We start from the raw sequence: 20,690 nt of genomic DNA, 5'->3' as shown, positions 1-20,690 counted from the left end.
TGAATTGTTGCCAAAATGTTTGAGCACCTTCTTCCACATGTTTGGACTTTAAACGACACTTTTTATGAATATCTTTAAGAAATGGCTTTCTTCTTGCCACTCTTCCATAAAGGCCAGATTTGTGCAGTATTCGACTGATTGTTGTCCTATGGACAGAGTCTCCCACCTCAGCTGTAGATCTCTGCAGTTCATCCAGAGTGATCATGGGCCTCTTGGCTGCAAATCTGGCATTAAACTTCTCCACAATAGTGGTCCTCATTTACTGTTGCAAAGCTGACATGTTTTGTCGGGTTGTGCGCCAGCTTCGGGCGCATTGCACCTGAAATTCTGTCTGTGACAGAATTTGCGCCTGAAAGTCTGTCTGCGCCTGAATCTGCGCTTGAAATTGCCCCTGAATTGAAAAAACCCCAACTAACTCTCCATTTTGCTAAGAAAACCCGAAAAAGGGGCATAACCATCGGGAAAATGGGGCGTGGTCACAGAAAAGGTGCGTGTTCCTGACATTTTCACAAAATCCCAACATATTTACTAAAGTTTCCACAGAAAATGTGGTGGATTTGAGCTGAGGAAAACCAGACGAATACTTTCACTATGCATTGTAGAGGTGGTTATTATCAAGGATTGTCTTCTGAAGAAGTTGTCGCTGGCACAGATAGTCTTCTGGAGATGTGGTCTCCTAGAGAGATTACTTTCTAAAGATGTGGTCTTCTAGAGCGGTTACATTCTAAAGATGTGATCTTCTAGAGCGATTACCTTCTTCAGGTGTGGTCTCCTGGAGATGTAGTCCTTTGTAGAAGTGGTCTTCTAGAGAGGTGTTTTTCTTGGAAGTTAGTCCCCTGGAAGGGTACTTTCTGGAGAAATCTTCTTCTAGGAGTATAGTCCCCTGAATAAGTAGTTTCTAGAATGTTCTTCTTCTGGAGTGTTGGTCATCTGGAAATATTTCACTATATTTTATTTCAAGTTTGAGAAGGTTTCTTAACTTTTATTTAGTGCTGATTTATATTTGTTGTATTTATGTAACTTCAAGCCTTCTCCTGATGACTTGGCAATTAGCTATGCAAATGATCACCACAGAGAGGCTGCATATTCATTGAAACTTTATTTATTGCACATCATTAGTGGTATTCAAATAAGCATCAGTCATTTCCATTAAATATTTAAGGCAGGAATATCGGAGCAGGAAGTGATTTTAAGTGTTCTGCAGGTGAAAATGATGGATGTAATCCATTAAACTGGATCCTGTGGAAACTAAAATCAAAAATATCTCAAAAGTAAAAGTCTCAGGTCCGTATTTTACGTTCATGTTGCATCAATAGATTCATTGCCATATAATTGGAATGTGGAAAGTAAAGGTGCCATTCCATTGTATAACCTAAAGTTTCCTTTCACAAAAATTGCCAACACAATTTTTACTAATCCATAGACATCAGTGCTGAAAATGTCCCCTTCCTTTAAAGGGGTACTCCGCCCCTAGACATCTTATCCCCCTATCCAAAGGATAGGGCATAAGATGTCTGATTGCAAGGGTCCCGCCCCTGGGCATATAGAAGAAATAAAAATATTTCCCTGGTGTTTTCCTGCTGACAGTTTACTAAATTGGGCTCACTGACTGTATTTTCAGAAGCGATTTTGTCAGAGTGAAAAAAAAAAAAAAAAAACATTAGTTTTTAAAACATTAAAACATAGCAATATGGATCTGCATATGCTACCCTAGCTCTGAAGATTTTTTTTTTCCATTTTCATAATCTTGTACAGCTCTGCACAGCACCTTTGTTTTAATGCTGCCAGGGCTTGCTTTAGATGGAATTATAAACAGCCATAGCCTTTATTAACAGCTGATTCCAGTCTATAACAATTACAACACATTTGTAGGGTGGTGCTGTAAATAATACATTGTTTTAAATATTTTGCAGATAACAAGCTCTGGTGGGCTGACCAAAACCTTGGTCAAATGGGAACTTGCAATAAAAAAGATGGCAGCAACATCATGATTGTACGGAACAAGACTGCAGGAGTTGTTCACATGAAGCTCTATGATAAAGACGTCCAGCAAGGTAATTTCTTATTTACCTTTGTAAGTATATAACACATTCAATCCTGCTACATGTCTGTAGTTTCTGGATTCCAGCTCTCAAAAGTAACAGTTTTTACATAATCTGACATTAAGGTCTTCATAAACCCACTCCACAATCTAGGTATAGTAATTTTCATATTTGATGTCAACCAAATCGTAGATCAGAGGTTTCCAGGGAGGGTAAACATTTCTTAAAAAAGGTCAAGGTGCCATAAGCCTTATTTTACACTGAACATATTTTTGGTGTTTGTCTGCTCCCCCCCAAAAAAAAAATAAAAAAAAAAATATATGAAATAAATAAATAAAATAAATAAATTTAAAGAAACTAAAAAAAAAAAATCTGCCCCTTAATTTTTCACTCTCAAGTTGCAGTTTCTGTCCTGTTTATTTTTATTTTTAAATAATAATGGGTTATAGCATAGCCAATTGTTTGCTTTGTTTTTAACTCTGCATTTTTTCTCATTACAAGTCATGTAATCCATGCATAATGTGACTAAAGGATGCCAAAAATGTTAAGCATTTATCTTGGCACAATTTTTCACATGCTGCAACTGCCACTGAGCCAAGAAGGAGTGAGGAGTGAAAAAGTGACAAAGGAAAAAAATGTGAAATGTGTTTGGCACTTCATATGTCCCTTTTGACTCATTGCTGACATCTGGCTACAGCAATTTTTGTGCAATGCAAAGTCTTGTGGCAGGATTTTTTTTTTTTTTTTTTGCCGTAAGATATTTTCCTGCTTACTGAGAAAATGCCCAGGGGCAGAGATTGGTAGTAGGAAAAAAATGTATCCTCTATAACACTGCCTCCATTCCAGTGTTCTTTGCAAAGGTGATCTGGTGATGTTATTGTTCATAGGATGCTGCAGCCAATCCCTGGCCTTATTGCTCATGTAAAAAATGTTTTAAATTGCCACTACTATCCCCTTTATTAAGCATCATTAAGTCAGAAACCCCATTTAAAAATAAAGAAATAATGCATACATTCCTACACTGTGTCCTGTTGCTGCCAGGTCCCCACTTCTCACCATTGATTGGCTGAATGTGTGTCCTCGTGTCACCAGAACACGGGCAGGAGAGTATGCATTTTTAAGGCATTCAGACCCCTTGTACACTGTTACCTCACTGAAAAACCTATTAAAGCTTGGAAGCCCTCTATAGTGCCGACAGACTATGAGACATGCACTTGACCGCTGACTGCAGTGATTGGCTTCTCATGCTCAATATTTGGCGAGTACTTCTGACAGGGGATACCAGAGCGGTAGCTGGAGTGGTAAAGAGCTCAGAGGTTGGTCCGTTTTTCATGTGCACAGTTTTTTTTGTTTTTTTTAAAGGTCAGAATTAGAGATGAGCGAATCGAAGCTGACGAACCCAAATTCATTACGGATTTCTTAAAATATTCAATTTGCAACAAATTTGAATATCGCCGCGATTCTGTCATGCAAATCACTTAATTAAACTCCATTTACTGCGGTCCAGGCTCCAGGGCATCTAAAATGGCGGATCCATATGTCAGTACATGGGGCAAGGAATGCTAGGAAGGCGGGAAGGCAAGGTGGGAAGGGAAGTAGGCGGGAAGACCCTGAATCACATGCAGGATGCAGCCTATCAGCAGCCAGTCACCCCTGTGATGTCACAGCCCTATATTAAGCAGCCATTTTGTGGCTCGTCATATCATTCATTACCTTGCATAGAGATAGGACGGCCATCGCTGTGTGTGTATTACATAGAAAAGCTCATTCCAGCAGCGTTTCACATCCTAGTCACATCAGCGTTCTGGTGGACAGAGAGCATTGTTTTTTTTTTTTTTTTTTTCACTGAAAATGATTTTTACTGCAGCCATTAATCTCCAAGTTACTTTCTTCAGCATTGTATTACAGAGAGGGGCAGAGAGCTGTGTGTTGCCTCATACATTTCAACAAGCTGCCTGAACTTCATAAACCTTAGCAGAGGAGGCAGGAAGAATTTTTCAGTGCAATTCTGTGTCTTTGTTCTACAACAAATCATCTGCTTGTGATACTTGTCTGTAGACGGTATAATACCCAGCAGTCTATTCCTAATAGTCTTTGACAGAGTGCAATTTTTTGTTTAGTACACAGCTTTTTTATGCTGAAGCACTGTTGTGTTCTGCTGGTGTTGTGCAAAACTATGTTTTTATTTTAAGTGTACTGTACAGCATTTTTCTGCCCTCATAACTGCATACCACATACGTACATTTAAGTAGTGTACTATTTTGTACCTGTTAATCTGTCAAGGGCCTAGATACTGTGAAAGTCCAGGCAAAAGTAATCACCAGCTGGTGTTTTACTAAAATAAGTTTTTTAAGCGTACTGTACCGTATTTTTCTGCTCTCATAAGTGCATACCACACACGAACATCTAAGTATTGTACCATTGTGTACCTGGTAATATGTCAAGGGCCTAGATACTGTGAAAGTCCAGGCAAAAGTACACACCTGCTGCTGTTTTAGAAAAAATACTGTTTTAAGCATAGTGAAGCGTTTGGTACTCCCCTCATAAACGCACTAAGTATGTCAGGCAGAGAAGTGCCAGGACTTGCACAGAGGAGTGGCAGAGGCCTCAATTCCTCAGGCATAGGTCGCAGCAGACTAGGGGCAAGTGGCAGCAGGAGTCGCAGCGAGAAGCCTGAGCTCCAAGTATCAGCTAGTGGTCGTGTATCGACCAGCAACCCATCTGCCATCATCAATTGGTTAACACGGTCATCCACTTCATCACAAATGACATCTGATACCCCCAGTCAACAGTCGGTGGGTTCCTCAGACACAACCCTCAGTTGGCATGGCCTGGGAGCAGTCCCTGTCCCCAAATTGCCTCTGTCCTATGCTGTTTCCTCCCCTACAGAAGTATCTAATGTTGTGGGTTCAGCTCCACTATTCACTGAGGACAATCTAATAGAGGACAGTCAGCAGCTACTGCCCAGCCAACAAGAGGAGGAGACACCTGCTACTTCCTCTGCTAGGCAGGCAAATAGTGATGAAAAGAGTGAAGTGGCAGGCGGTGTTGCCAGGGTTCAGGGTCTTGAAGCAGACATTGTCAAGGAACCTGAAGAGGACGTCAGTGACATGCAGACACTTGTTGATTGTGATGAAGCCGATGGCAATTGGGAGCCGGGTGCCGAAGGGGCTTCATCATCATCAGGAGAAGAGAGTTGCAGGTTGCCCGTGAGGCAGCAGCTGAGACAGCAACGTGGTAGCACGGTTGGCAGTCAGCATGGTGGCAGAAGTGGAAATTCTGGAGCCAAACGTGCCCGGGGGAGACAACCTGCTTCGCGGCAGCCTACTTTCCCGGAGGTAGTGGAACAGGAGTTCCTGGAGACTGTGGCAGTAGCAGTCAATAAGTGCAGACTGTTGGTGGAAAAATAAGCTCCTTGGTGGTGTGGCAGTTTTTCATCAGGCATCCGGAGGAGGTTCACATAGCCACATGCAAGATATGTCAGCGGAAGGTGAAGCGTGGCCAGGGTCCCAATGTTTGCACCACGGCCCTGCATCAACGTATGCTTCACCTGGGAGAACCGTGGCTCCGATGTAGTGGTCCAGAGTGCTGCATCACCCAGTGGCACGCCGCTCCCTCTTTTAGCTAGCCAAGGCTCCACCACCTCAGCCAAAGGGAGCTGTGTGTCATACTCTCATTCAGTCGCTCCAGATGCTCCTGCTCCTCCTACTTTTATAGAGATAGAGAAAAGACAACCGCATACGGCGCCTCGTCTATTACCCTTGGTAGGCTAGCAGAACTAACATCAATATGCTGTCTTCAGGGACCAGTACCGTCCCTTCAGATCTGTGCTCACCTTAGAAAAGAATAAAAAGAGCGTATCGCCCCATTTAAGGGGTACACTGATGTGGATAGCTGCTGCCGGGATCAGGTCACCGGACCACATATGTAGACGAAGTCCTGGGTAAGTGCAGGAGAAGAAGAACAAAAGGACCTCTGGAATCCTGGCGCTGCCAATCAACACATCTAGACGGTGTATTATAAAGGAAATCTTGTTCACTTTATTTACAAGGCTCTTAGAATTATTAGCACTTAACCATGCAATGCTACATCCATCCCACTAGAGGGCCCCAGTTTTTTCACTCGCCTGTTTCTTTTGATAGTCTGTTCCTTGTAGAGTACTTCTTTGAATGGTCCAACTTCAAAGAAGTACTCTACAAGGAACAGACTATCAAAAGAAACAGGCGAGTGAAAAAACTGGGGCCCTCTAGTGGGATGGATGTAGCATTGCATGGTTAAGTGCTAATAATTCTAAGAGCCTTGTAAATAAAGTGAACAAGATTTCCTTTATAATACACCGTCTAGATGTGTTGATTGGTAGCGCCAGGATTCCAGACGTCCTTTTGTTCTTCTTCTCCTCCAACAATCCATCGGCGAAGCAATGTCCATGAGACAACAGTATGCGCCCACTTATCCAATAGCGCAGAAGCTGAATGTGCTCCTGTCCAAGTTACTTATGCTGCAGTCCCTCCCTTTTCAAGGGGTGGACTCTGCACCTTTGAGAGAACTGATGGCTTGTGCCGAGCCGTCATTTCTTTGCAAAGAAGGCAGTACCAGCCCTGCTCAATTTTGTGGAAGAGAGGGTGGGCCAGTCCTTGAGCCTGTTGGTGTGTACCAAAGTGCACAGCAGCGCCGACGTCTGGAGCTGTAACTATGGTCAGGGACAATACATGTCCTTTACGGCTCACTGGGTGAATGTGGTTCCTGCAATGCCACAACACCAACTTGGACAGGTCATGCCGCTTCCTCCTCCACGCTCTCAGGCCGTTGGTCCCGTTACAGTGTATGACTCCGCCTCTTCATCCTCCACCGTGTCCTCAGCTTCCACTGCCCAGATAAGTCTCAGTGGCCCTTCAGCATACCATGTGTGAAGGGCACAGTGGTGTCACGCTGTTCTTCACATAGTTTGCCTTGGCGAACGGAGTAACACAGGGGAGGAATTGCTAAAAGTAATTCGTAAAGAAATCAGAGCATGGCTTACTCCACGAAAACTGGAAATGGGAACCATGGTGATTGACAACGGGAAGAACATCTTGCATGCACTGTGACGGCTAAGGCTAAGCCATGCGCCCTTCATGATACACGTGTTAAATCTGGTTGTCAAGCAGTTCCTGAATTTTCCCCCCATTGTTAGGAAAGGAAACTTTGCATGCACTCCAGCAACTCGTACACCACAAAGCATACCCTCCTTGGGTATCCCCCAACAAAGTCTGATTTGTGACATTGCGAAACGTTGGAATTCCACCCTCCAAATGTTGGACCGACTATATGAACAGAGAAAAGTAATCACCGATTTATTGATGATCCAAGTGGATAAGGGGTACTACCCTGTGTAACTTCAATGTCAACCTATGGCAGCTCATACGTGACACCTGCCGTTTGCTCAGGCCCTTTGAAGAAGCCACATGATAAGTAAGTCGCCAGGATTACGGGATGAACAACGTCATTCCATTGCTTCATTTCTTACAACACATATTGGAAACGATGGCTGGTCAGGGCACTGGAGACGTGGCGCCTACATCTCACGGCCACATGAGCCCTGTAGGGGCTGAACTGGAGGAGGGGGAGGGGCACAGTGGAGCACAGTTTAGTTTTCACAAAATGGGCGGTTTTTCTAGTAATCTGACAGGAGTGGAGGAACAGGAGCAGACAGAGGAGCTAGAGGGTTATGAAGAAGGTGAGACAAAGGACCCAGACACACCATGGCAGTATGCAGTGGAGATGGAGGCAGGTAGCCCCTCCGAGTCACTTGCACAAATGGCACAATGCATGCTCACTTGCTTGCGTAGTGACAGCCGAATTGTCACCATTCGGCCGTGGGAGGACTACTGGATCTCCACCTTATTGAACCCTCACTACCGCCACAAAATAGGGGCCTTTTTTACACCCACTGAGAGGGAGGACAAACTGACCTACTGCAGAGGCATCCTATGTAGTCAGTTGGCCGATACCTATCAACGCCTTCGTCCATCCTCTCGCAGGTCTGAATCAGGGGGCCCCCTGCGCTCACCTTCCACTGCCATGACTGCTGGGGAGGGGTTGGGTGGCAGGAACAGTACCAGCTCCATCAGCAGCAGCCTGAGTCTACTAGCAACTAGCAGAGTTTTCCCTGGAGAAGCTGTCCTGCCCGGCCAGTAGTGTGCCATCAGTGCGGGTGTTTAGTACGGCGGGGGCCATAGTCACCCCAAGGAGAACTTGTCTGTCCACGAAAAATGTGGAGAGACTGACCTATGTGAAGATTAATCAGCTATGGATCAGCCAGGATTTCCATCCACCAATGCCTGATGCATGAGAGTAGATTGACCATGATGCCAACACTTCACAAGTATGGATAGTGCAAAACAGATTTAAGGCGCTGCTCCCCAGTTAGAAATATTCCTCTGCATCAGACCTTTTTTCACCCACCTTCATCACCGGGTACTGATATTGCCACCCACCCCACCACTCTCTCACCGGGTCACTTTCAGGACTCCTGATGCTGCTGCCACCTCCAGGCTGTCTCTTTCAGCCAGTATATGGTCTCTTCCCATGCTTCAGCCAACTCTAGGCTGTGCCATTCAGCCACTATATGGTCTCTTCATGCTGCCACAATCTTCAGGCTGTGCAATTCAGCCACTATATGGTCTCCTCATGCTTCAGCCACCTCCAAGCTTTGTCATTCAGCCACTATGTTGTCTCCTCATGCTTAAGCCAACTCCTGGCTATGCCATTCAGCCATTTTATGGTCTCCTCATGCTTCCGTCATCTCCAGGCTGTGCCATTCAGCCACTATATGATCTCTTCATGCTGCCACAAACTTCTGGCTGTGCCATTCAGCCACTATATGGTCTCCTCATGCTTCAGCCACCTCCAGGCTGTGCCATGCAGCCACTATAGTGTCTCCTCATGATTCAGCCACCTCCAGGCTGTGTCATTCAGCCAATATATGGTTTACTGATGCTGCTGGGCCTGGGCCTGGACCTAAAAAAAATTATGGTAGCAGTAGCTACCATAAATCTTCAATTGAAATTTCAAAATTCATCTTTTAATCTTAGGGATTGTGAAGCCCTAGTGTCTACTCATCCTAATTCCAGCTTTAGGCTGTGTTGTTCAGAAACTATATGAGGTGCTGCCAACACCTCTATGCTGTGTCATTTAGCTACTATATGGCCCCCTCATGCTTCAGCCAACTTCAGGCTGTGCCATTCAGACAATATATGGTCTCCTCATGCTTCAGCTACCTCAAGGCTGTGCCATTCAGACACTTTATGGTCTCCCCATGCTGCCACAAACTCCAGGCAGTCATTCAGCCACTATATGGTCTCCTCATACTTACACCATCTCCAGGCTCTGTCATTATGCCGCCATGTGACTCCTTGTTAAATTTGGTCTTTTGTACCCACACGCCGGGGCCCGGGGCACTAAAACTTGGGAATTAAAATTTCAATTTCAAAATCCTCAATTTCAATTTCAAAACCTTAAATTTCTATTTCAAAATCTAAAATTTAATTGGTCTCCTAATGCTTCTGCAAACTCTAGGCTGTGCCATTCAGACATTATATGGTATCCTCATGCTTCAGCCACCTCCAGGTTGTGCCTTTCTGCCACTGTATAGTCTCCTCATGCTTCAGCCACCTCTAGGCTGTGCCATTCAGCAACTACAGAGTCTCCTCATGATTCAGCCACCTCCAGGCTGTGTCATTCAGCCAATATATGGTTTACTGATGCTGCTGGGCCTGGGCCTGAGCCTAAAAAACTTTTTTTTTAATGGTAGCACTAGCTACCATAAATCTTCAATTTAAATTTCTAAATTCATCTTTTAATCTTAGGGATTGTGAAGCCCTAGTGTTTACTCATGCTGCTGCCAGCTCCAGGCTGTGTCATTGAGCAACTATATGGTCTCCTCATGCTGCCAACACCTCCACACTGTGCCATTCAGCCACTATATGGTCTCCTCATGCTGCCAACACCTCCACGCTGTGTCATTCTTCCCTTATATGGTCTCCTCATGCTGCCAACACCTCCACGCTGTGTCATTTAGCTACTGTATGGTGTCCTCATGGTGCCAGCACCTCTACGCTGTGTTATTCAGCCACTATGTGGTCTCCTCATACTGATGCCACCTTTAGGCTCTGTCATTGTGCAGCTCTGCGGCAATGATTCTAAAAGCGATGCCTGTAATCTGCATGTTATTCTGAATAACAGTATTATTTCACTACCCCAGCACACTCCATATGCATGTTAGAACAAAGCAAAGTGTTCTACACCTCTATTGTGGCTCTCTGTAGTACAGAAATAGCCATTTTTAATATAGATTTGCCGCAAATAAATTCGTATCGAACCAAATGTTTTTGGAAATTGTGGCGAATCGGCCAAATAAAATTTTTCTAAAGTTTGCTTATCTCTAGGCAGAATGCCAATTCGACTGAGGGCTAAACTAGGGACCTGAGTTTACTGAACTTCCCAGAGGAGGTGTACAGTGCTTTTTCCCATAAGGAGAGACGCTCTTTCTCACAATAAATCACCAGGTCACTAGATCAGAAAAATTTGTATTAATGACTGGTGCTTGGATAGAGAGTATACAATAGGTCAAATTGCTGAGGTGGCAGATAAGAATCAAAGATAGGATACGTTTACACAGAAAATTTCTATCTGGTGAACTCAGGGCAGAGATTCTGAGTGTAGCAGATGCCACCGGCACTATGTCTGCTTAGACATGCTCCATCCCTATTGACGGCAATGCAGTCCATACATAATTTTGCCAAAAAACAAACATGTTAATTCTATTGGAGGAAATTCTGCAACAGAAATTCAGCAGCAGAATTTTTGCAGTAGAATCCTGTTGACAGCATTGGGAGGATGCAACAAAGCAATTTCTGCATGGAATTTACAAGAATAAATTCTGGGCAGAAATTCTCAGTGTGACATGCCCACTGTGTATAAGGCTTTTTTAACCTTTGCTGTTCAACTCCATTATATGAACCTCCATTGGCCAGTCAGTCAGAACGACCGGAGCTAAGTGGAGAAAACAATAATGCAAGCACTAGTGTTTTCTCTGCTAAACTCCGGTAAAATTACCAGATCATCGACGGACCCTTTGCAATTGAATGGGGTCCGTCGGGACTCGGCAGTAGCTGTTTGCGTCCGACCTATTGAAAAAAATCTAAACAGACCCTGACTTGGTCGGATGCCAATGGCTGTGTGAACAAAGCCTATGTCAGGCAGGAGGCGTCCGTCATAAATAGTCAGGTATGTTCAAATATGTAAACAAGCCAATAACTGAGCTTCTACTCTGCCCAGGCAAAAAGAGAAATACCTCCTATATTTTCCAGGATATCACCCTTACCATTTTCTTGAATAATTGCCTATAAATATCCTACTTTATTCAGTTTCTAAGCTTAAGCACCACAAGAAAGCAAAACAGATCAATGGAAGATGCAGCTTTAAAAAACGACTTGGCAGAGTGTCAATTTTTGTCTTCAGCCTCCTAAAGACCATTATCAGTGTGCGAGCATCCAAGATCAAATATCTGCCGCGGTTTGCATAATCTATGCCAGTTTAAACACAGGTTTAACAGTCAGAGATATACCTAGAGTTTATATATAGATCACCTTTATTTCAGGTTTATAGCACTGACGCAGCTTAATCTTCTTGGCCTACATAGTAACATGGTAACATAGTTCATAAGGTTGAAAAAAGACCAGAGTCCATCTACCGTATATACTCGAGTATAAGCCGAGTTTTTCAGCACGATTTTTCGTGCTGAAAACGCCTCCTCGGCTTATACTCGAGTGAACTCTCCGCCTGTCAATCCCTTCTCAGTGCTCTTCAACCTGCAGACCTCCAGATGTTGCAAAACTACAACTCCCAGCAAGCCTGGAACAAGCATGCTGGGTGTTGTAGTTTTGAGACCTCTGGAGGTCTGCAGGTTGAAGACCACTGCGGCCTTTGCCATCATCCAGCCCCCCCCTTTTGTTTTGTACTCACCCCCCCCCCCCACCATTTTCACCGAGGGGCCCTCTTCTCCGCGCTTCGGGCCCGGGCACGGAGTAGTGACGTTGCCTTGACGACGACGCACAGGGACCTTCATGCGCAAAGTCCCTGTGCATCGTCATCAAGGCAACGTCACTAGTGTGGGCCCGAAGCGCGTTAAAATGGACAGCCCGCAACGGCTAACCATCCACACCGGACGGTCCCTGCAGCATAAATGGCCCAGACCAGCTCACCCTAACTTCCCGCCGAGGGGAGGTGAATACAAAACTAAAGGGGGTGGGGGGGCTGGATGATGACAAAGGCCGGAGTGGTCTTCAACCTGCGGACCTCCGGAGATTTCAAATCTACAACACCCAGCATGCCCGGACAGCCATCGGGAGCTGGGAGTTGTAGTTTTGCAACATCTGGAGGTCCGCAGGTTGAAGACCACTGATGAAGGGATTGACAGGCGGTGATGATGAAGGAGGGATGATGATGGGGGTCTGTATGATTACATGGGGGGATGATGTATTTCCCACCCTAGGTTTATAGTCGAGTCAATAACTTTTCCTGGGTTTTGGGGGTAAAATTAGGGGCCTCGGCTTATATTCGGGTCGGCTTATAATCGAGTATATACGGTAGTTCAACCTATAACCCTAATGCGTCCCTATTGAGTTGATCCAAAGGAAGGCAAAAAACCCTCATACTAGAGGTAAAAATTCCTTCCCGACTCCAAATATGGCATCAGAATAAATCCTTGGATTAACGTTTTGTCCCTATAAATCTAGTATACATAACCAGCAATGTTATTACTCTCCAAAAATGCATTCAGACCCCTTTTACAGAGTTCCCCATGACCAACTCCTCTGGCAGAGAATTCCACAGTCTCACTGCTCTTACAGTAAAGAACCCCCGTCTGTGCTGGTGTAGAAACCTTCTTTTCTATAGATGTAGAGGATACCTCCTTGTTATAGATACAGTCCTGGGTATAAATAGATCATGGAGAGATCTCTGTACTGCCCCTTGATATATTTATACATAGTTATTAGGTCTCCCCTAAGCCTTCTTTTTTCTAAACTAAATAACCCTAATTCTGATAATCTTTCTGGGTACTGTAGTCCTCCCATTCCCCGTATTACCCTGGTTGCCCATCTTTGAACCCTCTCCAGCTCCACTATATCTTTCTTGTGCACTGGTGCCCAGTACTGTACACAGTTTTCTATGTGTGGTCTGACTAGTGATTTTTACAGTGGTAGAATTATTTCCTTGTCGTGGGTATCTATGCCCCTATTAATGCACCCATGATTGTATTTGTCTTGGCAGCAGCTGACCGACACTGGTCACTAGAGCAAAATTTACTGTAAACTAAGACTTCCAAGTCCTTTTCCACAACAGTCGTCCCAAGCGTTCTCCCATTTAATACATAATCCCAGCCTATATTTTTCTTCCCCATGTGCATTACCTTACATTTATCAGTGTTGAACATCATTTGCCACTTCCCAGCCTAAACCTCCAACCTATCCAGATCCATTTGTAACAGTGTGCTGTCCTATATAGTGTTTACTGCTTTATAGAGTTTAGTATCATCTGCAAAGGTTTCTACTTTACTATTTATAAATATATTAAATAGAACAGGACCCAAGACTGACCCCTGTGGTACCCCACTATCAACAGTCACCCAATCAGAATACGTACCATTAATAACCACCCTCTGTTTCCTATCACTGAGCCAGTTACTTACCCACTTACACACATTCTCCCTCAGCCCCATCCTTCTCATTTTATACACCAACCTTTTATGTGGCGCCGTATCAAATGCTTTGGAAAAATCCAGATATATGACATCCAGCGATTCCCTCTGGTCCAGTCTGGAGCTCACCTCCTTATAAAAGCTGATCAGGTTAGTTTGACAGGACCGATCCCTCATAAAGCCATGCTGATATGGAGTCATATATTTATTTTTATCAAGATACTCCAAAATAGCATCTCTTAGAAAACCCTAAGACAATTTACATACAACGGAGGTTAAACTAACAGGTCTATAATTCCCGGGGGCACCTTTTGACCCTTTTTTAAACATTGGCACCAGATTTGCTATGCGCCAGTCCTGGGGAACAGTCCCTGTCACTATAGAGTCCTTGAACGTTTAAATATAGGGGTTTGTCTATTACATTACTTAATTCCTTAAGAACACGGGGGTGACTGCCATCTGGACCTGGTGATTTGGCTGATTTGATTTTGATTTTTTGTGGTGGCACTGTACTTCTTCCTGGGTTAGACAGGTGACCTGTACTTCTTTCTGGGTTAGACAGGTAACCTGGACTGGGGAGTTTACCTTATCTTGCTGTATTTCACCTTGCATTTCATTTTCCTCGGTGAATACAGTGGAGAAATTTTTTTTTTTCAATATATTTGCTTTTTCCTGATCCCGTCTATAATTTCCTCCTCATGATTTTTTTAAAGGGCCCACACTTTCATTTTTGACCTTTTTGCTATTTATATAGTTAAAGAACATTTGGGGGTTAGTTATATTCTCTTTGGCAATGAGTCTTTCTGTCTCTATTTTTGTGGCTTTTACCTGTTAAATTTTTTACATATTTTACATTTTTCTCTATTGATGCTACTTCACTGCAGTCCTGTTTTAGTAGATTACATGCTTTATTTTTGTCATTTCTTGCCCCCTTAAAATTTGTATTCATCCATATTGGTTTTCTTTTATTTCTGACCCTTTTATTCCCATAAGGTATATACCTCTTACAGTGAGAATTTAAATTATTCTTAAAATTCTCCCATATAGTGTCAGTATTCTTGTTTTTGAGGACATTATCCCATTTTATATTGTTAAGGGCTTCTCTAAGTTGATCAAATTTTGCCTTCCTAAAGTTCATTGTTTTTGTGGTCCCTTGCGAGGTTCCCTTATTGAAGAACAAGTTATGATGTATTATATTATAATCACTATTTCCTAGGTGTCCTTCTACCTGCACATTAGTTACTCTGTCAGGTCTGCTGGTTGATATTAGTGTTGAGCGGCATAGGCCATATTCGAATTCGCGAATATTCGCGAATATATGGCCGAATATTCGTCATATATTCGCGAATATTCGCGTTTTATTTTCGCATATGCAAATATTCGCGTATGCGAAAATTAACATATGCGAACATTTGCATATACGAAAACCTGTACAAGCAAAAATTCGCACATGCGAAAATTAGCATATGCACATTTTCGCATATGCGAAAATTCGCACACCAGTCTCACACAGTAGTATTAGAGCCTTCTTTACACCACACAAGCTGGAAGCAGAGAGGTATGATCACTGTTATGTGTACTGTGAAAAAAAAATACGAATATTCGTAATTACGAATATATAGTGCTATATTCGCGAATATTCGCGAATTCGCGAATATGCGATATTCGCGAATAAAATTCGTATTGCGAATATTCGCGAGCAACACTAGTTAATATTAAGTCTAGTAGGGCGCCCCCTCTGGTAGGTCCCTGCACTATTTGGGAAAGATACGTGTCTTTAGCTATAGTCAGAAACCTGTTTCCTTTATGAGATTCACAGGTCTCAGTCTCCCAGTTAATATCAGGATAGTTAAAGACCCCCATTATTATCACATCATTTTGATTTGCTGCCTTGTTTATTTGCCTCAATAACTGATCTTCTTCCATTATGTTTGGTGGCTTATAGCAAACCCCTATCAGAATTTTTTTTATTTTTATCTCCATATATTTCTACCCATAATGACTCTTCATTATATCCTCCCGTATATATCCTCCCGCAGTGCGACCTTCAGACTGGAGTTTACATAAAGACAAACTCCTCCCAATTTCTGTTTTGTCCGATCCTTCCTGAATAGACCATAACCCTGTATGTGACGCCAGTCCAACCAAGTCTCTGTTATATCTACTATGTCATAATTCTTCTCAGACAATATCAACTCCAGTTCGTCAGTTTTGTTGTACAGACTTCTGGCATTAGTCAACATTCAATTCAATGTTTAGTTTTTTTCCTATGACGCCTATCACTATTAACTATTTTGACCCCTCCCTCTGCTCCACCCCAGGTACATTAATAAGTCCCCCCTCTCTATCTACACTATCTTTCCCCTCTATGTTATAGGTTCACTCCCCCCCCCCAGTACCTAGTTTAAACACTCCTCCACCCTTCTATCCATTATCTCCCCAAGAACAGATGCATCCTCCCCATTGAGGTGCAGCCCATCCCTACGGTAGAGCCGTTATCCAACAGCGAAGTCGGCCCAGTTCTCCATGAACCCAAACCCCTCCTTCCTACACCAACTTCAAAGCCACTTGTTTACCTCCCTAATCTCCTGCTGCCTCTCTGGTGTGGCTCGTAGTACAGGTAATATTTAAATATTACCTTGGAGGTTCTTGCTCAAGCTTGCGGCCTAAGTCCCTGAAATCATTATTAAGGACACTCCACCTACCTCTTACTTTCTCATTGGTGCCAATATGTACCATAACCGCTCCTCTCCAGCCCCACCCAGCAACCTGTCTGATGTGCCGAACTCGAGCACCAGGTAGAAAACACACTGTTCAGGGATCCCAGTCTTTGTGACGGATCGCTCTGTCTGCCCCCTAATAATAGAGTCCCCCACTACTAGTACCTGTCTGGCCTGCCCTGCACTCCTCCTTCCCTCCTTACTGGAGCAGACACCCCCCTGGTGTTCAGAGGCAGAGTCCTGCTGCAGTACTGCTAGCTCTGAAATGGCATCCCCCTCATCTGCCAACCGGGCAAACTTGTTGGGGTGCCAGATCAGGACTAGCCTCCCTGACACTTTTCCCTCTACCCTGTTTTCTAACTGTAACCCAGCTAGCTGCCTGACTGTCCTGCACCTACGTTCCACTATCCTCCCCCACCTCTACCCCAGAGAATACTTGCTCAGTGAGCAGGAGACTCCTCTCCAAGTTGTCAATGCGTCTCAGTGTTGCCAGTTGCTCCTCTAGATTTAGAATCTGAGCTTCCAAATGAACAACTCGCACACATCTCGCACAACAATATGCACCCTCAAACTGCTCTTCCAGGATTGCATACATTGCAAGATGTACACCGGACTACATTTCCCAACATGGAGGCCATCTAGTTATGGGGATTTCACAAAGTAACACTCACAGCCATCTCAAACTCCTGCTTTCATAACCCTGTTTTACAATTCTCTTTCAGCTGCCTCTCTTCCAAAGCAACACTCAGACAGAGCAACCTCAGAACTGAGTCCCAAACTAAGATTTAAACACCTGTGACCAATCTACCCCTCCCCCTAGAAGCAGAATAGAAAAAAAAAGTGAAAGGGTTGTTTAAAATTCTATCAGTGATCCCTCTATATGCAAATGTAAGTACTCACACAAGTCACTCCAGCTCTACAGATTCACTCCGCACAGCAGATATCTCCTGTTCTACCACTCTCTTTCAACTGCCTCTCTTCAAAAGCTACATAAGAGTAATATATTTCCTAACTAGGAGGTTGAGTTTCTCACAATAGCGGCTCCTGTCAGATGTGTCTGGAAATTTAAGGGATAAAAATTAGTTTCATGTTAATCTTAAAGATTCAGCCCTTTCTCTCTCTCTCCTTTCTTAAGTTTTATTTTTTGTTACACTATACTGACATGTCCGTCCTGACCTTTCCTTAAACTTAGTTAAAGGGGTTATCCAGAAATTGAAAACCAGAAATAATTTCTTTCAAAGACCTCTCACTGTCTGTCTTTAGGTTGGGTGTGGTTCTACAGCTCAGTTCCGTTGAAGTGAATGGAGCCAATGTGTAATACCACACCCAAAGTGGAGACAGAAAGGGAGCAGTCTTTGAAAGAAAATAGGCCTGTTTTTCGATTCCTGGATAACCCCTTTAAGGATTTGAAAACAAATTCAGTACAATTTCTTGACATGCTAGCAAAACCCTCAACACAGCGCAAGTCACAAGCGCTGGGTGGTCATACCTAAAGACATGGAACAAAAACATCTCCCAGTAGGGGATAACAAAATCATGTTTTTGTTTAATAGGGAATGGTAAGAAAGAATGCATCTGTATTTTAAAAGTGGTTTTGGGAAACCTTATGTCCCAATTCTCCAATCATTTCAGATCCAAATTAAAGCATGGTTGTACATAAAATCACATGAAAAGTAAATTGACTTGATGTGTTTTGGGGGTTTATCGCTTACTCATAAGCAAGTGCTTATAAGTTTGGGTTAACCCTCGGAAACATGTCAAACCACTTAGGTGGTGAACTGACGTACAGGGAAAAAGGTAAATCCCTTTCTGACTAACTGGTCAATCATTTTAAAGTGTCCTTGTCACATGAAAAAAAAAATTTTGACATGTTGTAATGTCTCCTCATCTCCCAGTGATCTTTGTCTCATTGCCCCATTATAAGTCTAGGGAGCAGCGAGACAAAGATTACTAAGAACTGGGAATTATAGCATTCTACAGCACTCTTATCCCTGATCTTTCTGCTGATCAGTGGGTGTCGTAGCACTAAGTACAAAATTTTTGACTTGTCCCACCAACATATCAGAAGTTTTATCAAGTGACAGTATTCATTCAAGAAGGAATATAGAACAATTGTCACGATGCCGGCTGGCAGGTAGTGGATCCTCTGTGCCAGAGAGGGATTGGCGTGGACCGTGCTAGTGGACCGGTTCTAAGCCACTACTGGTTTTCACCAGAGCCCGCCGCAAAGCGGGATGGTCTTGCTGCGGCGGTAGTGACCAGGTCGTATCCACTAGCAACGGCTCACCTCTCTGGCTGCTGAAGATAGGCGCGGTACAAGGGAGTAGGCAAAAGCAAGGTCGGACGTAGCAGAAGGTCGGGGCAGGCAGCAAGGATCGTAGTCAGGGGCAACGGCAGAAGGTCTGGAAACACAGGCAAGGAACACACAAGGAACGCTTTCACTGGCACTAAGGCAACAAGATCCGGCAAGGGAGTGCAGGGGAAGTGAGGTGATATAGGGAAGTGCACAGGTGAACACACTAATTGGAACCACTGCGCCAATCAGCGGCGCAGTGGCCCTTTAAATCGCAGAGACCCGGCGCGCGCGCGCCCTAGGGAGCGGGGCCGCGCGCGCCGGGACAGAACAGACGGAGAGCGAGTCAGGTAGGGGAGCCGGGGTGCGCATCGCGAGCGGGCGCTACCCGCATCGCGAATCGCATCCCGGCTGGCAGCGGAATCGCAGCGCCCCGGGTCAGAGAACGTGACCGGAGCGCTGCCGCGGGGAGAGTGAAGCGAGCGCTCCGGGGAGGAGCGGGGACCCGGAGCGCTCGGCGTAACAGTACCCCCCCCCTTGGGTCTCCCCCTCTTCTTAGAGCCTGAGAACCTGAGGAGCAGACTTTTGTCTAGGATGTTGTCCTCAGGTTCCCAGGATCTCTCTTCAGGACCACAACCCTCCCAGTCCACTAAAAAAAAATTTTTCCCTCTGACCTTTTTGGCAGCTAAAATTTCTTTGACCGAGAAGATGTCCGAGGAGCCGGAAACAGGAGTGGGAGGAACAGATTTGGGAGAAAAACGGTTGAGGATGAGTGGTTTGAGAAGAGAGACGTGAAAGGCATTAGGGATACGAAGAGAGGGAGGAAGAAGAAGTTTATACGAGACAGGATTAATTTGACACAAAATTTTGAAAGGACCAAGATAGCGTGGTCCCAACTTGTAGCTAGGGACACGGAAGCGGACATATTTAGCGGAGAGCCATACCTTGTCTCCAGGGGAAAAAACGGGGGGAGCTCTTCTTTTTTTATCCGCGAACTTCTTCATGCGTGATGAAGCCTGTAAGAGAGAATTTTGGGTCTCTCTCCATATGATGGAAAGGTCACGAGAAATTTCATCCACAGCGGGCAGACCAGAGGGCAAGGGAGTAGGGAGGGGGGGAAGAGGGTGACGGCCGTACACCACGAAAAATGGGGATTTGGAGGAAGACTCAGAGACCCTGAAGTTATACGAGAATTCGGCCCATGGGAGGAGATCTGCCCAGTCATCCTGGCGGGAGGAAACAAAATGTCGCAAATAATCACCCAAGATCTGGTTAATCCTTTCTACTTGTCCATTGGACTGGGGATGATATGCAGAAGAAAAATTTAATTTAATCTTGAGTTGTTTACAGAGAGCCCTCCAGAATTTAGACACAAATTGGACGCCTCTATCCGAGACAATCTGCGTAGGCAACCCGTGAAGACGAAAAATGTGTACAAAAAATTGTTTAGCCAACTGAGGCGCAGAAGGAAGACCAGGAAGAGGGATGAAATGTGCCATTTTGGAGAATCGATCAACGACCACCCAAATAACAGTGTTGCCACGGGAAGGGGGTAAATCAGTAATAAAATCCATACCAATCAGAGACCAAGGCTGTTCGGGGACAGGCAGAGGATGAAGAAAACCAGCGGGCTTCTGGCGAGGAGTCTTATCCCGGGCACAGATAGTGCAGGCTCGCACAAAGTCCACCACATCAGTCTCTAGAGTCGGCCACCAATAGAAGCGGGAGATGAGTTGCACAGATTTCTTGATACCCGCATGACCTGCGAGATGGGAGGAGTGACCCCATTTGAGGATTCCGAGGCGTTGGCGAGGAGAAACAAAGGTCTTTCCTGGAGGAGTCTGCCTGATGGAGGCAGGAGAAGTGGAGATCAGGCAGTCAGGTGGAATGATGTG

General features: G+C 44.5%; 1 protein-coding gene across 7 annotated transcripts in view; it reads left to right on the top strand.

Moving 5' to 3' along the window:
• LRP1B (LDL receptor related protein 1B) overlaps positions 1-20,690 on the top strand; it is a 1,569,499-nt gene that overhangs the window by 1,129,114 nt on the left and 419,695 nt on the right. For all 7 annotated transcript variants that reach the window (XM_056534716.1, XM_056534714.1, XM_056534720.1 and 4 more), the window contains one exon: positions 1,914-2,054. In XM_056534716.1, the coding sequence (XP_056390691.1) occupies positions 1,914-2,054 (141 nt within the window). The remainder of the gene's footprint in view (positions 1-1,913; positions 2,055-20,690) is intronic.

This window comes from Hyla sarda, chromosome 8 (genome assembly GCF_029499605.1).
Source record: "Hyla sarda isolate aHylSar1 chromosome 8, aHylSar1.hap1, whole genome shotgun sequence".
Classification (NCBI taxonomy): Eukaryota; Metazoa; Chordata; class Amphibia; order Anura; family Hylidae; genus Hyla; species Hyla sarda.
Note: the sequence above shows the minus strand (reverse complement) of the source record. Positions and strands in the feature narration are given on the sequence as shown.